At 44.3% G+C, this 17,046-nt stretch overlaps 1 protein-coding gene across 4 annotated transcripts in view; it reads left to right on the top strand.

Moving 5' to 3' along the window:
• Positions 1 to 17,046, top strand: part of LOC124038594 (protein tweety homolog 2-like) — a 157,146-nt gene that overhangs the window by 35,135 nt on the left and 104,965 nt on the right. For 3 of the 4 annotated variants that reach the window (XR_006839379.1, XM_046354643.1, XM_046354644.1), the window contains one exon: positions 8,396 to 8,571. Coding sequence is in view for 3 of the 4 variants with exons in the window: in XM_046354643.1 (XP_046210599.1) it covers positions 8,396 to 8,571 (176 nt within the window). In the remaining variant the exon portion in view is untranslated. Of the gene's footprint in view, positions 1 to 6,617; positions 6,772 to 8,395; positions 8,572 to 17,046 lie in introns of those variants that run through there. The other variant, XM_046354645.1, reaches the window with a different exon arrangement.

Raw genomic sequence — 17,046 nt, 5'->3', positions numbered from 1 at the left:
CTAAGCGGATGGCGAGCAGTTCGCGGTTACCCACATCATAGTTGCGTTCAGATGGCGACAGGCGATGAGAAAAATAAGCGCAAGGATGAACCTTATCGTCAGACTGGAAGCGCTGGGATAGAATGGCTCCCACGCCTACCTCTGAAGCGTCAACCTCGACAATGAATTGTCTAGTGACGTCAGGAGTAACGAGGATAGGAGCGGACGTAAAACGTTCTTTTAGAAGATCAAAAGCTCCCTGGGCGGAACCGGACCACTTAAAACACGTCTTGACAGAAGTAAGAGCTGTGAGAGGGGCAGCAACTTGACCGAAATTACGAATGAAACGCCGATAGAAATTAGCGAAACCTAGAAAGCGCTGCAACTCGACACGTGACCTTGGAACGGGCCAATCACTGACAGCTTGGACCTTAGCGGAATCCATCTGAATGCCTTCAGCGGAAATAACGGAACCGAGAAAAGTAACGGAGGAGACATGAAAAGAGCACTTCTCAGCCTTCACGTAGAGACAATTCTCTAAAAGGCGCTGTAGAACACGTCGAACGTGCTGAACATGAATCTCGAGTGACGGTGAAAAAATCAGGATATCGTCAAGATAGACAAAAACAAAGATGTTCAGCATGTCTCTCAGAACATCATTAACTAATGCCTGAAAAACAGCTGGCGCATTGGCGAGACCAAACGGCAGAACCCGGTACTCAAAATGCCCTAACGGAGTGTTAAACGCCGTTTTCCACTCGTCCCCCTCTCTGATGCGCACGAGATGGTAAGCGTTACGAAGGTCCAACTTAGTAAAGCACCTGGCTCCCTGCAGAATCTCGAAGGCTGATGACATAAGGGGAAGCGGATAACGATTCTTAACCGTTATGTCATTCAGCCCTCGATAATCCACGCAGGGGCGCAGAGTACCGTCCTTTTTCTTAACAAAAAAAAAAAAAAAAAAAAAAAAACCCCGCCCCGGCCGGAGAGGAAGAAGGCACTATGGTACCGGCGTCAAGAGACACAGACAAATAATCCTCGAGAGCCTTACGTTCGGGAGCCGACAGAGAGTATAGTCTACCCCGAGGAGGAGTGGTCCCCGGAAGGAGATCAATACTACAATCATACGACCGGTGAGGAGGAAGGGAGTTGGCTCGGGACCGACTGAAGACCGTGCGCAGATCATGATATTCCTCCGGCACTCCTGTCAAATCGCCAGGTTCCTCCTGAGAAGTGGGGACAGAAGAAATGGGAGGGATGGCAGACATTAAACACTTCACATGACAAGAAACGTTCCAGGATAGGATAGAATTACTAGACCAATTAATAGAAGGATTATGACATACTAGCCAGGGATGACCCAAAACAACAGGTGTAAAAGGTGTACGAAAAATCAAAAAAGAAATAGTCTCACTGTGGTTACCAGATACTGTGAGGGTTAAAGGTAGTGTCTCAAATCTGATACTGGGAAGATGACTACCATCTAAGGCGAACATGGGCGTAGGCTTGTCTAACTGTCTGAAAGGAATGTCATGTTTCCGAGCCCATGCTTCGTCCATGAAACAACCCTCAGCCCCAGAGTCTATCAAGGCACTGCATGTAGCACCGAACCGGTCCAGCGTAGATGGACCGACATAGTAGTACAGGATCTAGATGGAGAGACCTGAGTAGTAGCGCTCACCAGTAGCCCTCCGCTTACTGATGAGCTCTGGCTTTTACTGGACATGAATTGACAAAATGTCCATCAAATCCGCAATAGAGGCACAGGCGGTTGGTGATCCTCCGTTCCCTCTCCTTAGTCGAGATGCGAATACCTCCCAGCTGCATGGGCTCAGTCTCTGAGCCAGAGGTGGGAGATGGTTGCGATGCGGAGCAGGGAAACACCGTTGACGCGAGCTCTCTTCCACGAGCCTGGTGACGAAGATCTACCCGTCGTTCTATGCGGATGGCGAGAGCAATCAAAGAGTCCACACTTGAAGGAACCTCCCGGGAGAGAATCTCATCTTTAACCACTGCGTGGAGTCCCTCCAGAAAACGAGCGAGCAGCGCCGGCTCGTTCCACTCACTAGAGGCAGCAAGAGTGCGAAACTCAATAGAGTAATCCGTTATGGATCGATCACCTTGGCATAGGGAAGCCAGGGCCCTAGAAGCCTCCCTACCAAAAACTGAACGGTCAAAAACCCGAATCATCTCCTCTTTAAAGTTCTGGTAATTGTTAGAGCGATCAGCCCTTGCCTCCCAGATAGCTGTGCCCCACTCTCGAGCCCGGCCAGTAAGGAGTGAAATGACGTAAGCAACCCGAGCTCTCTCTCTAGAGTATGTGTTGGGTTGGAGAGAGAACACAATATCACACTGGGTGAGAAAGGAGCGGCACTCCGTGGGCTGCCCGGAGTAGCAAGGTGGGTTATTAACCCTAGGTTCCGGAGGCTCGGCAGGCCAGGAAGTAACAGGTGGCACGAGACGAAGACTCTGGAACTGTCCAGAGAGGTCGGAAACCTGAGCGGCCAGGTTCTCCACGGCATGGCGAGCAGCAGACAATTCCTGCTCGTGTCTGCCGAGCATAGCTCCTTGGATCTCGACGGCAGTGTTACGAGCGTCTGTAGTCGCTGGGTCCATTCTTTGGTCGGATCCTTCTGTTATGCGGGTGAATGAGGACCCAAAAGCGACTTGGCGAAAACAGAGTCTTTAATCCAGTAAAGTAAAAATACAATCATAAAGCACAATTCCACTCGTAATGACGAGAACAGACTGGAGACTCGATCATGAACTGCAGGTTGCCTCGGGAAGGCACTTGAACGTAGCAGACTCAGACACCTGCTCACCACGCAGCATCTGAGGGAAACACGACACGACAGGGCGATACACAGACACAGCACGGTGAACAATAGACAGGATCCGACAGGGCAGAAACGGAAAACAAGGGGAGAAATAGGGACTCTAATCAGGGAAAAAGATAGGGAACAGGTGTGGGAAGACTAAATGATTGATTAGGGGAATAGGAACAGCTGGGAGCAGGAATGGAACGATAGAGAGAAGAGAGAGAGGAAGGGAGAGAGAAAAAGGGGAACGAACCTAAAAAGACCAGCAGGGGGAAAACGAACAGAGGGAAAAGCAAAATGACAAGACAATATAAGACAAAACATGACAGTTTCACCGAGTCGTGGCTAAACGATGACATGAATAACATACAGCTGGCGGGTTTTACGCTTTTTTGGCAGGATAGATCAGCTGCCTCTGGTAAGACAAGGGGGTGTGGTCTGTGTATATTTGAAAACAACAGCTGGTGCACAAAATCTAAGGATGTCTCGAGGTTTTGCTCGCCTGAGGTGGAGTATCTCATGATAAGCTGTCGACCACAATATTTACAGAGAGTTTTCATCTATATTATTCATAGCTGTCTATTTACCACCACTAACCGATGCTGGCACTAAGACCACACTAAAAGAGCTGTATATACGTCCATAAGCAAACAGGAAAACACTCATCCAGAGGTGGCGCTCCTAGTGGCTGGGGTCTTTAATGCAGGAAAACTTAAATCTGTTTTACCTCATTTCTACCAGAATGTTAAATTTGCAACCAGAGGATTTTTTTTTACCTTTACTCCACACACAGAGATGCGTACAAAGCTCTCCCTCACCCTCCATTTGGCAAATCTGACCATAATTCTATCCTCCTGATTCCTGCTTACAAGTAAAAACCTAAAGCAGGACGCACCAGTGACTCGGTCAATAAAAAAGTGGTCAGATGAAGCAGATGCTAAGGTACAGGACTGTTTTGCTAGCACAGACTGTAATATGTTCCAGGATTCTTCCGATGGCATTGAGGAGTACACCACATCATTCACTGGCTTCATAAATAAGTGCATTGATGACATCATCCCCACAGTGACCGTACGTACATACCCCAACCAGAAGCCATGTATTGCAGGCAACATCCGCACTGAGCTAAAGGCTAGAGCTTCCGCTTTCAAGGAATGGGACTCTGACCCGAAAGCTTAAAGCTTATAAGAAATCCAGCTATGCGCTCCGACGAAACCATCAAGCAGGCAAAGCGTCAATACAGGACTAAGATTAAATCGTACTACACCGGCCCCGACGTTCGTCGACTGTGGCAGGGTTGAAAACTATTACAGACTACAAAGGGAAGAACAGCCGCGAGCTGCCCAGTGACACGAGCCTACCAGATGAGCTAAATTGCTAAATTACTTCTATGCTCGCTTTGAGGAAAGTAACACGCGTGAGAGCATCCACTGTTCCGGACGACTGTGTGATCACACTCTCCGTAGCTGATGTGAGTAAGACCTTTAATCAGGTCAACATTCACAAGGCCGCAGGGCCAGATGGATTACCAGGAATGCGCTGACCAACTGGCAAGTGTCTTCACTGACATTTTCAACCTGTCCCTGACTGAGCCTAAAATACTAACATGTTTCAAGCAGACCACCATAGTCCTTGTGCCCAAGAACACTAAGGTAACCTGCCTAAATTATTAAATCAAAGTGTATTTGTCACGTGCGCTGAATACAACAGGTGTAGACCTTACAGTGAAATACTTACTTACAGGCCCTAACCAATAGTGCAAAAAAGGTATTAGGTGAACAATGGGTAGGTAAAGAAATAAAACAACACACAAAGACAGGCTATATACAGTAGCTAGGCTATGAAAGTAGCGGGGCTACGTATAGACACCGGTTAGTCAGGCTGATTGAGGTAGTATGTACATGTAGATATGGTTAAAGTGACTATGCATATATGATGAACAGAGAGTAGCAGTAGCGTAAAAAGAGGGGTTGGTGGGTGGCGGGACACAATGCAGATAGCCTGGTTAGCCAATGTGCGGGAGCACTGCTTGGTCGGCCCAATTGAGGTAGTATGTACATGAATGTATAGTTAAAGTGACTATGCATATATGATAAACAGAGAGTAGCAGCAGCATAAAAAGAGGTGTTTGGGGGGCACACAATGCAAATAGTCCGAGTAGCCTTTTGATGACCTGTTCAGGAGTCTTATGGCTTGGGGGTAAAACAAAACGACCTATAGCACTTACTTCTGTAGCCATGAAGTGCTTCGAAAGGCTGATCATGGCCCACATCAACACCATTATCCCAGAAACCCTAGACCCACTCAATATGCATACTGCCCCAACAGATCCACAAATGATGCAATCTCTATTGCACTCTGCACTGCCCTTTCCCACCTGGACAAAAGCAACACCTATGTGAGAATGCTATTCATTGACTACAGCTCAGCGTTTAACACCATAGTGCCCTCAAAGCTCATCACTAAGCTAAGGACCCGGAGTCTAAACCGACAACGATGAGACCGCCTATAGGGAGGAGGTCAGAGACCTGGCCGTTTGGTGACAGGACAACAACTTCTCCCTCAACGTGATCAAGACCAAGCAGATGATTGTGGACTACAGGAAAAGGAGGACCAAGCACACCCCCATTCTCATCAACAGGGCTGTAGTCGAGCAGGTTGAGAGCTTAAAGTTCCTTGGTGTCCACATCAACAACAAACTATCATGGTCCAAACACACCAGTTGTGACAGTTGTGAAGAGGGAACGACAATGCCTATTCCCCCTAAGAGACTGAAAAGATTTGGCACTGCTCAGCCTCCGACCGCAAGGCAGTACAGAGGGTAGTGAGTACTGCCCAGTATATCACAGGGGCCCAGCTGCCTGCCATCGAGGACTATACCAGGCGGTGTCAGAGGAAGGCCCTAAAAATGGTCAAAGACTCCAGCCACACTAGTCATATTCTTTTCTCTCTGCTACCGCACGGGAAGCGGTACCGGAGTGCTAGGTCTAGATCCAAAATGCTTCCTAACAGCTTTAACCCCCAAGCTATAGACTCCTCAGCAGCTATTTTTCTTTGCCCCCACCCACCCTCTTTTACCCTGCTGCTCCTCTGTTTTATTTCTATGCATTATCTACCTATATGTACATACTACCTCAATTACCTCGACTAAACGGTGACTCTGTACCGGTACCCCCTGTATATAGCTTCGCTATTGTTATTTTACTGCTGCGGTTTAATTATTTGTATATATCATTTTTTTACTTAGCTATTTAAAAAGAAAATGTAAACATATTTTTCTTAACTGCACTGTTGGTTAAGGGCTTGTAAGTAAGCATTTCACTGTATTCGGTGACAAATCAAATTGTATTTATTTTGATTGTGCTGTAGTGGGTTTTTCAGAGATTGCTCTTGACGCAGATTCCACTATAATTATTGGGGTTATTATCTCCACATTTGTGTATTTGGGTGATCAGTCCTTCTTTCCAAATATGGGGAGGATGCCAGAGCTGAGGATGACCTTTAAGTATATCAAATTGGAGTTTGTGGTCCGTATGTTTCATTTGATTTAGGATACCATACCATTTGGGTTGGAGGGTTTATATTTTCAGTGTAATTGGAGAATCCAGTGGGTTCTGGTAAACTTTAATAGCGATTCTAACATTTGTAGATGTTTTTGCTGGGGCTCTTTTGTTATAGAGCCGAACATATTTCAAAAGTGGCTTTTCCATCTCCATTTTGGATAGGTAGCTCTTCATGTTGTTTGTTTCACAGAAGTGATTTCATTCTATGGATTCTTTAATCACATTGAGCTGTTTTCTTTTTTTCTTAGTGATGTTATTTTGCTGTGATCTGATAGAGGTGTCAGTGGGCTGACTGTGAACGCTCTGAGAGACTCTGGGTTGAGGTCAGTGATAAAGTCATCTACAGTACTACTGCCAAGGGATGAGCTGTCGGTGTACCTACCTTAAGAGTCCCTCGAAGCCAGGGTTGGGTAGGTTACTTTCTAAATGTAATCCGTTACTAGTAACCTGTCCACATTTTTTATCAGTGACGTAATTTTTGGATTACCCAAACTCAGTAACTTAATCTGATTACATTCAGTGATTTGTAGATTACTTTCCCTTACTTTCCCTTACCCTTACTTTTCCTTAATTTAAGAGGCATTAGATGAAGAGAAAAATGTATGTTACCAATTGAACCACATCTATTACAGGATAAATCAATGTTAAAGTTTACATAGCTGGACATATATGGATGTTACATTTTACTTTATGGGTTGGTTATGTTGGGCTTCTTCTAACCCATCGCTTTCTTCTACATATAATAATACGATTACATTATATCTTTACATTAAAAACCAAAGTCTATCAGAATTCCAGTCATTCCAATAAATGTTATAACCCTTGATCTAAAAGAATAGGACTTGGAAATATGGAAGGATAGATTAGGCAAATTGTTCTACCCGAGCATAACCCAAAACTAAGGACTTATTAGCCAGCCCTACTCTGTTTATGATTTTGTTGTCATGGATGACTGATTTGGCTCATTAATATGAGTTGAAAAATAAATGCAGCGCTCATGGAATGGCATGCTTTGAGCACTACTGAAAAGTGGCTTATATTTTGGGTTCTCATGGAGTGTGGCAGTTGAACTAAGCTCATGAGGCATTTATAAGTTATATTTAAGCAATAGTGTATGAGGCGGTGTAGTATATGGCCAATATACCACAGCTAAGGGATGTAATTATGCACAACGCAATAAGGAGTGCCTGCGTACAGCCCTTAGCTATGGTATATTGGCCATATGTCACTATTCCCAGATGTTCCTTATTGCTGGCTACCAACATAATTAGAGCAGTAAAAATAAATGTTTTGTCATACCCATGGTATACGGTCTGATTTACCATGGCTGTCAGCCAATCAGCATTCAAGTGTATAATCTTCAATAATATATATATATATCTCACACACACACACACACACACACACACACACACACACACACACACACACACACACACACACACACACACACACACACACACACACACACACACACACACACACACACACACACACACACACACAAATGTGTGTATATATATATTTATTTATTTATATTTATTACATATTTATATATGTCCTGAATTTAAAAGTAATCCACGAAGTAATCATTATAGTTTTTCAAAAGTATCTGTAATATGATTACAATATTTTTGCTGGTAACGTAACAGATTACAGTTACCGATGTATTATTGGTAACTGTAATTACATGTAATCCGTTAATCCCCAACCTTGCACGAAGCACTGTACAGACCCAGTGTGCAACAGAACTGCAGGAGCTGTTTGTAGTTTTGTCGTAATTGTGTGTAGGGGGGCATATCTGGGAGGGAATGTTGTCACCTCCAGGTAGGCGTTTGTCCCCCTTTGTGCTGAGAATGTTGGGTTACTGTCCAGTTCTGGCATTTAGGTCACCACAGGCTAGTATGTGTCCCTGGGTCTGGAAATGATTGAGGTCCCCCTCTAGGATGGATACACCTGATACTCTCTCTCCATATCCCCCTCTCTCCATATCCCCCTCTCTCCATCGCTCTCTCTCTCCATCTCTCCCTGTAGTCATTAATCTTCCTGGCCTGTATGGTGGCTGCAGGGCTGGGCCTGAACCTGCTCTGCCTGGCCATTTACCTGAGCTGCCTGTGCTGCTGTCGGAAAGACAATGAGGAGGAGGAGAGCAAGAGCCCCAACTCCTGCTGTGTCACCTGGTCCGCCGTCACCGCCGGACTCCTCAGCTGGTGAGGAACAATTACTAACCTACTGTGTGTTTACAGTCTCCTCTCTGTTCTGGGACGCTGGCTCATAGTCCTCATGTCTCTTTCTGGGACTAGGACGCTGGCTCATAGTCATCATGTCTCTTTCTGGGACTAGGACACTGGCTCATAGTCCTCATTTATCTTTCTGGGACTAGGACACTGGCTCATAGTCCTCATTTATCTTTCTGGGACTAGGACGCTGGCTCATAGTCCTCATTTATCTTTCTGGGACTAGGACGCTGGCTCATAGTCCTCATTTATCTTTCTGGGACTAGGACGCTGGCTCATAGTCCTCATGTCTCTTTCTGGGACTAGGACGCTGGCTCATAGTCCTCATGTCTCTTTCTGGGACTAGGATGCTGGCTCATAGTCCTGATCTCCACTGGCAGAATTGCAGTAGGCGGCCGCAGCACTCCAAGTGTTTGGTAAAAGACAAGAAAGAAGTCACCTCACTTTTTGCCTTCGTAGTGTTTCTCGAGATAGCTCTTGAATGAAAGTAAACCTCACAACTGTGCTGTTTACTCCTTTTGTTTCCCCTCATAATTAATTGATGGTATTATATATCAAGAAAACAGAGCCTGAGTGCGGCTGGGGCCGACAGATAAAACATAAACAAGCAGAATGGAGTACCGTGATTAATGGACAGTCCAGCATGCATCAGCTATGTAGCCAAGTGATCAGTGTCCAGGGGGCAGCGGTGGATGGGGCAGGGAAGCTGGACTGGCGAGTGTTATCCAGGTTAAAAAAACTGTCTGGCTGTGCAGAAGGTAAAAGGTAAAAGCCGCTAGCAGTGGCTAACAATGACTAAATAGCTTGTAGCTAGTTAGCTGGTTAGCTTCTGGAGGTTCTTGAGTGTGTTCTAAGAATTACAAATAATAGCGATTCCGTATCACATTGGGTGAGGCAGGTTACCGGAAGGTATAAACAAATTAAAAATCGAAAAGAGATAGAAAGTAAATATAGATCCAATGAGTGTTTGGGACGCGGCGATTCAGACGATTAGCAGGCCTGTGCTAACAAGCTAACAGTTAGTAGGCCGGGGCTAAACAAGGTAGCAGTTAGCGGACCGGGGCTAAACAAGCTAGCAGTTAGCAGGCCGAATTAGCAAGCAAGGAGATAGCAAGGGCTAGAAAGTTAGCCTCTGGGGGACGTCATGATGGGGTGAGTCTGTTTATTCCTCTTCATGCGGTGACATCGATAGACCGGTCGTGGGTCCGGATATTGTAGCCCAGGAGTATGCTTCGGTGGTAGCACAGGAGCTCTGGCCGGGCTAGCTTCAAGCTAAGTGGGTGGAAACGCTAGCCAGAAGTAATCATCCAGGGTTGCGGTTAGCTAGATAGCTAGTTGTGAAGATCCAGCTGAAAATGTTCCGTTTGCGGTGGGAATCCGGTGGGAATCCGGTGATAAAAAAATAATAGGTCCCTTATGCTCTGGTTAGAGTCGCGTTGTTCGAACTGGCGAGAGCTTTCCGAGCTAAAGGTTAGCTGATGACCGGTTAGCTGAAGACCGCTAGCAATGGTTTGCTGACTGATAGCTGGTAGTTAGCTGGCTAGCTTCAGTTGAGGGGTTCCGGATCCAAAGTAAATATAAATACTTTAGAAAAAATAGTTACATTGGGTGAGGCAGGTTGCAGGAGAGTATTTAGAAGTTGAGGTTTAGCAAAATGTTTTAAAAGATATGCGAAGAAAAATATGTTAAAAAAACAATATATACAAGGGACACGACACGACAAGACATTAATCTTCTAATAGAATTTGTCAGCCAATAGGGCCTGCGGGGAATCCCTTGGCATTGTGGGTTACATCATTTGATCTGTACTGATAAGGTGTCCCAAATGGCACCCTATTCCCTATTTAGAACACTACTTTTGACTGGGATTTATAGGGCTCTGGTCAAAAGTAGTGAATTATGTAGGGAATAAGGTGTCATTTGGGATTCAGCCGAGATGGTCGTCCACACAAAGGGCCCTAATTGAATCTATTTGGAGGAGTGCGAACTTGTGTCCTTCATCTTGTGACAGTCATCATCTCAACCCAGTGCTCTGCTCTTATTGAGTTATGCTGGCCACTGGCATTCCCGCTCTTCAGCCATCACACACACACACACGTCTGCTATCCTCCTCATTGTAGGGTTAAGTGAAGTAGTGGGATCGCTGTTTACCAAAAGAGACATTACTGTAGGTGTCGCCATGTGTTTTTTTTAAAGGATGGACCCTATCTCTTAAATGCCCTAGGATCCATGTGTACAGGGATGGTCGACCAGTCACTGGGACAACAACGCAACTTGAGATGAGGGTAGGTTTTAGCTGGTGGGATATTGGAGAGTAATTGGAAGTTTACTTAGTTGCAGCTACAGAGGACCGAGCACGCCCCCATTCTCATCGACGGGGCTGTAGTGGAGCAGGTTGAGTGCTTCAAGTTCCTTGGTGTCCGCATCACCAACAAACTAACATGGTCCAAGCACACCAAGACCGTCGTGAAGAGGGCATGACAAAACCTATTCCCCCTCAGGAGACTGGGAAAGATTTGGCATGGGTCCTCAGATCCTCAAAAGGTTCTACAGCTGCACCATCGACTGGTTGCTTCACTGCCTGGTATGGCAACTGCTCGGCCTCCAACTGCAGGGCACTACAGAGGGTAGTGCGTATGACCCAGTACATCACTGGGGCCAAGCTTCCTGCCATCCAGGACCTCTATACCAGGGTGTCAGAGGAAGTCCCTAAAAGTTGTCAAAGACTCCAGCCACCCTAGTCATAGACTGTTCTCTCTGCAACCGCACGGCAAGCGGTACCGGAGTGCAAAGTCTAGGTCCAAGAGGCTTCTAAACAGCTTCTACCCACAAGCAATAAGACTCCTGATCACCTAATCAAATAGCTACCCAGACTATTTGCATTGACCCCCCCCCCCCCCCCCTTTTACACCGCTGCTACTCTCTGTTGTTATCATCTATGCATTGTCACTTTAATAACTCTACCTACATGTACATATTACCTCACTAACCGGTGCCCCCGCACATTCACTCCGTACCGGAACCCCCCTGTGTATAGTCTCGATATTGTTATTTTACTGCTGCTCGGCAGGGTAGCCTAGTGGTTAGAGCGTTGGACTAGTAACCGAAAGGTTGCAAGTTTGAATCCCCCGAGCTGACAAGGTATAAATCTGTCATTCTGCCCCTGAACAGGCAGTTAACCCACTGTTCCAAGGCCGTCATTGAAAATAAGAATTTGTTCTTAACTGACTTGCCTAGTAAAATAAAGGTAAAAATAAATTTAAAACTTGTTACTTTTATCTCTTAATCTTATCCATATTTTTTTCAACTGCACTGTCGGTTAGGGGCTCGTAAGTAAGCATTTCACTGTAAGGTAATGTAATAACTGTTGTATTCGGTGCATGTGACTAGTACAATTTGATTTGATTTGAGTATGCTTAACAGTGCAAATATTATGATACAGCTATATGGACACTCACTTATCATGATACTTCTTAATGGTAAGTTTACAAACATATATTATGGTAAGTATAATCAATCCTTGAATCTCATTTTGGTAAGTGCTGAAATAAGTATAGCTAGTTATAATTGTAATGGTTTAGCAGATAATAAGAAAAGACGATCAGTCTTTACCTGGCTAAAAAAGAAGGAATATAATATCTATTGTTTACAGGAAATATACTATTCCCATGGGCAAGAAACTCAAAAGGGGTGATGATATTAATGAACAATAATTTTGATCCCAATGTGCAATCTGTTCAAACAGATCAGCAAGGAAGGTGTATCATTTTAAATATGCTACTGGACCTTAAACCCATCTGGCTCATTAATCTACAGTACCAGTCAAAAGTTTGGACACACCTACTCATTCCAGGGTTTATCTTTATTTTTAATATTTTCTACATTGTTGAATAATAGTGAAGACATCAAAACTATAAATAACACCTATGGAATCATGTAGTAACAAAAAAGTGTTAAACAAATCCAGATATATTTTGATTTGTTGAACACTTTTTTGGTTACTATGTGATTCCATAGGTGTTATTTCACGGTGTGTAACTTTTTACTGGTACTGTATACAAAACAATACATGGGGGGGATTGGAAATGATGCAGACAATTGCATTGATGGAAGCCACAATCTGGAATATTAAATCTGATCCTCTCCCCAAAAAATGTCAAATAAATAGAGCCATTACTTAACCCTTTTAGTTCACTGCTGTAGGTGATTTTTTTTTCATTTTTTTTTCACCTTTATTTAACCAGGTAGGCTAGTTGAGAACAGGTTCTCATTTGCAACTGCGACCTGGCCAAGATAAAGCATAGCAGTGTGAACAGACAACACAGAGTTACACATGGAGTAAACAATTAACAAGTCAATAACACAGAGAAAAAAGGGGAGTCTATATACAATATGTGCAAAAGGCATGAGGAGGTAGGCGAATAATTACAATATTGCAGATTAACACTGGAGTGATAAATGATCAGATGTACATGTACAGGTAGAGATATTGGTGTGCAAAAGAGCAGAAAAGTAAATAAATAAAAACTGTGGGGATGAGGTAGGTGAAAATGGGTGCGCTATTTACCAATAGATTATGTACAGCTGCAGCGATCGGTTAGCTGCTCAGCTAGCTGATGTTTGAAGTTGGTGAGGGAGATAAAAGTCTCCAACTTCAGCGATTTTTGCAATTCGTTCCAGTCACAGGCAGCAGAGTACTGGAACGAAAGGCGGCCAAATGAGGTGTTGGCTTTAGGGATGATCAATGAGATACACCTGCTGGAGCGCGTGCTACGGATGGGTGTTGCCATCGTGACCAGTGAGCTGAGATAAGGCGGAGCTTTGCCTAGCATGGCCTTGTAGGTGACCTGAAGCCAGTGGGTCTGGCGACGAATATGTAGCGAGGGCCAGCCGACTAGAGCATACAAGTCGCAGTGGTGGGTAGTATAAGGTGCTTTAGTGACAAAACGGATGGCACTGTGATAAACTGCATCCAGTTTGCTGAGTAGAGTGTTGGAAGCAATTTTGTAGATGACGTCGCCGAAGTCGAGGATCTGTAGGATAGTCAATTTTACTAGGGTAAGCTTGGCAGCGTGAGTGAAGGAGGCTTTGTTGCGGAATAGAAAGCCGATTCTTGATTTGATTTTCGATTGGAGATGTTTGATATGGGTCTGGAAGGAGAGTTTGCAGTCTAGCCAGACACCTAGGTACTTATAGATGTCCACATATTCAAGGTCGGAACCATCCAGTGTGGTGATGCTAGTCGGGCATGCGGGTGCAGGCAGCGATCGGTTGAAAAGCATGCATTTGGTTTTACTAGCGTTTAAGAGCAGTTGGAGGCCACGGAAGGAGTGTTGTATGGCATTGAAGCTCGATTGGAGGTTAGATAGCACAGTGTCCAATGACGGGCCGAAAGTGTATACAATGGTGTCGTCTGCGTAGAGGTGGATCAGGGAATCGCCCGCAGCAAGAGCAACATCATTGATATATACAGAGAAAAGAGTCGGCCCGAGAATTGAACCCTGTGGCACCCCCATAGAGACTGCCAGAGGACCGGACAACATGCCCTCTGATTTGACACACTGAACTCTGTCTGCAAAGTAATTGGTGAACCAGGCAAGGCAGTCATCCGAAAAACCGAGGCTACCGAGTCTGCCGATAAGAATATGGTGATTGACAGAGTCGAAAGCCTTGGCAAGGTCGATGAAGACTGCTGCACAGTACTGTCTTTTATCGATGGCGGTTATGATGTCGTTTAGTACCTTGAGTGTGGCTGAGGTGCACCCGTGACCGGCTCGGAAACCAGATTGCATAGCGGAGAATTTACGGTGGGATTCGAGATGGTCAGTGACCTGTTTGTTGACTTGGCTTTCAAAGACCTTAGATAGGCAGGGCAGGATGGATATAGGTCTGTAACAGTTTGGGTCCAGGGTGTCTCCCCCTTTGAAGAGGGGGATGACTGCGGCAGATTGCACAGAGACACCGGCACAATAATGAATCTCCTTGAGTCAAAGAGTTATACCCTAACAGTTAGTTATACCCTAACAGTTTGTTATACCCTAACAGTTTGTTATACCCTAACAGTTTGTTATACCCTAACAGTTAGTTATACCCTAACAGTTTGTTATACCCTAACAGTTTGTTATACCCTAACAGTTTGTTATACCCTAACAGTTTGTTATACCCTAACAGTTTGTTATACCCTAACAGTTAGTTATACCCTAACAGTTAGTTATACCCTAACAGTTAGTTATACCCTAACAGTTAGTTATACCCTAACAGTTAGTTATACCCTAACAGTTTGTTATACCCTAACAGTTTGTTATACCCTAACAGTTTGTTATACCCTAACAGTTTGTTATACCCTAACAGTTTGTTATACCCTAACAGTTTGTTATACCCTAACAGTTTGTTATACCCTAACAGTTAGTTATATACCCTAACAGTTAGTTATATACCCTAACAGTTAGTTATATACCCTAACAGTTAGTTATATACCCTAACAGTTAGTTATATACCCTAACAGTTAGTTATATACCCTAACAGTTAGTTATATACCCTAACAGTTAGTTATATACCCTAACAGTTAGTTATATACCCTAACAGTTAGTTATATACCCTAACAGTTAGTTATATACCCTAACAGTTAGTTATACCCTAACAGTTAGTTATACCCTAACAGTTAGTTATACCCTAACAGTTAGTTATACCCTAACAGTTTGTTATACCCTAACAGTTTGTTATACCCTAACAGTTTGTTATACCCTAACAGTTTGTTATACCCTAACAGTTTGTTATACCCTAACAGTTAGTTATACCCTAATTGTACATGTTTAAGTGTCTTGTCGGCCACATTGTCAGTGTTTTCTCTCTGCTCAGATATCCAGCTGTGTCTCATCAACTGTACTTTAGTCAGAAGACTGAGTTAAAAGACACTTAAATGTTCATTAAGTTTGACTATATTATTTAAGCCTGTGGCCTGAAATGGAGAGTGGGTCAACTGTACAACTGCCACTCGTTTTAACAATTTATGAAGTGGAATTATTTTGGGAGGTGCATGAAAGCCATAACCCCTGGCCTGCACAAGGTTGGATAAGTGCCTTCAAACTCTTGAGTCCCAACAGTGTTGTCCCAAAGGAATCATTTTTACCCAAAAGGCTGAATATGTTGGTTTTGCTCATAAGACTTATTACGTTCTCCTTTTCAACATCAAAAAGACTGGCACAACAGATATCAATGAAGACATGACGACTGTTTCTGAACTCCACGAAAGGAAATGTGACTTCAGTTAGTCTTCTTTATAATATCATCCGCTTAAACGTATTACACATGAGGGTGTTTTTTGTTGTTGTTGCTTTGAGACGTCTGCATCCTCCTCTCTGATTCGCTAAGCATTTCTTCCCAAATGAGACAAAAACGTGTGTGTCCCAAATAGCAATTGAGCCATCTGTTGTTGTACCAATTAAGTCTCCTAGCAGCTAGTATACTGTGATATTTATTGTGGAATGTCCGGGTTGTGGACCGCCTCCGCCCCTGACTGCTGCCGATGGATAGAGTCTTTTGTAATGCTATTACAGTGGCCAGGTCCTGGGTTGTGGAGATGTGAACGCTGCTACACAGCTGTCTCCTTCAATGTGTGAAATGAGATGTATCTCTTTTAGATGTATCTGTCTTTAGAGAGACTCATTGATGCTCCTTTTGTTTTGAAACTGTAGTGGTGGCAGATAGATACAGTTGAAGTCGGAAGTTTACTTACACCGTAGCCAAATACATTTAAACTCAGTTTTTCACAATTCCAGACCACAGGGCTTTGTGATGGCCACTCCAATACCTTGACTTTGTTGTCCTTAAAATTAAGCCATTTTGCCACAACTTTGGAAGTATGCTTGGGGTCATTGTCCATTTGGAAGACCCATTTGCGACCAAGCTTTAACTTCCTGACTGATGTCTTGAGATTTTGCCTCAATACATCCACATCATTTTCCTCCCTCATGATGGGATCTATTTTGTGAAGTGCACCAGTCCCTTCTGGAGCAAAGCACTCCCACAACATGATGCTGCCACCCCCGTGCTTTGCGGTTGGGATGGTGTTCTTCGGCTTGCAGGCCTCCCCCTTTTTCCTCCAAACATAACGATGGTCATTATGGCCAAACAGTTCTATTTTTGTTTTATCAGACCAGAGGATATTTCTCCAAAAAACACAATCTTTGTCCCCCATGTGCAGTTGCAAACCGTAGTGTGGCTTTTTTATGGAGGTTTTGGAGCAGTGGCTTCTTCCTTGCTGAGCGGCCTTTCAGGTTATGTCGATATAGGACTCGTTTTGCTGTGGATATAGATACTTTTGTACCCGTTTCCTCCAGTATCTTCACAAGGTCCTTTGCTGCTGTTCTGGGATTGATTTGCACTTTTCGCACCAAAGTACGTTCATATCTAGGAGACAGAACGTGTCTCCTTCCTGAGTGGTACGAC

Source organism: Oncorhynchus gorbuscha, linkage group LG06 (genome assembly GCF_021184085.1).
Source record: "Oncorhynchus gorbuscha isolate QuinsamMale2020 ecotype Even-year linkage group LG06, OgorEven_v1.0, whole genome shotgun sequence".
Lineage (NCBI taxonomy): Eukaryota > Metazoa > Chordata > Actinopteri > Salmoniformes > Salmonidae > Oncorhynchus > Oncorhynchus gorbuscha.
The sequence above is the reverse complement of the archived record's forward strand: the minus strand, read 5'-3'. Positions and strand labels throughout refer to the sequence as shown.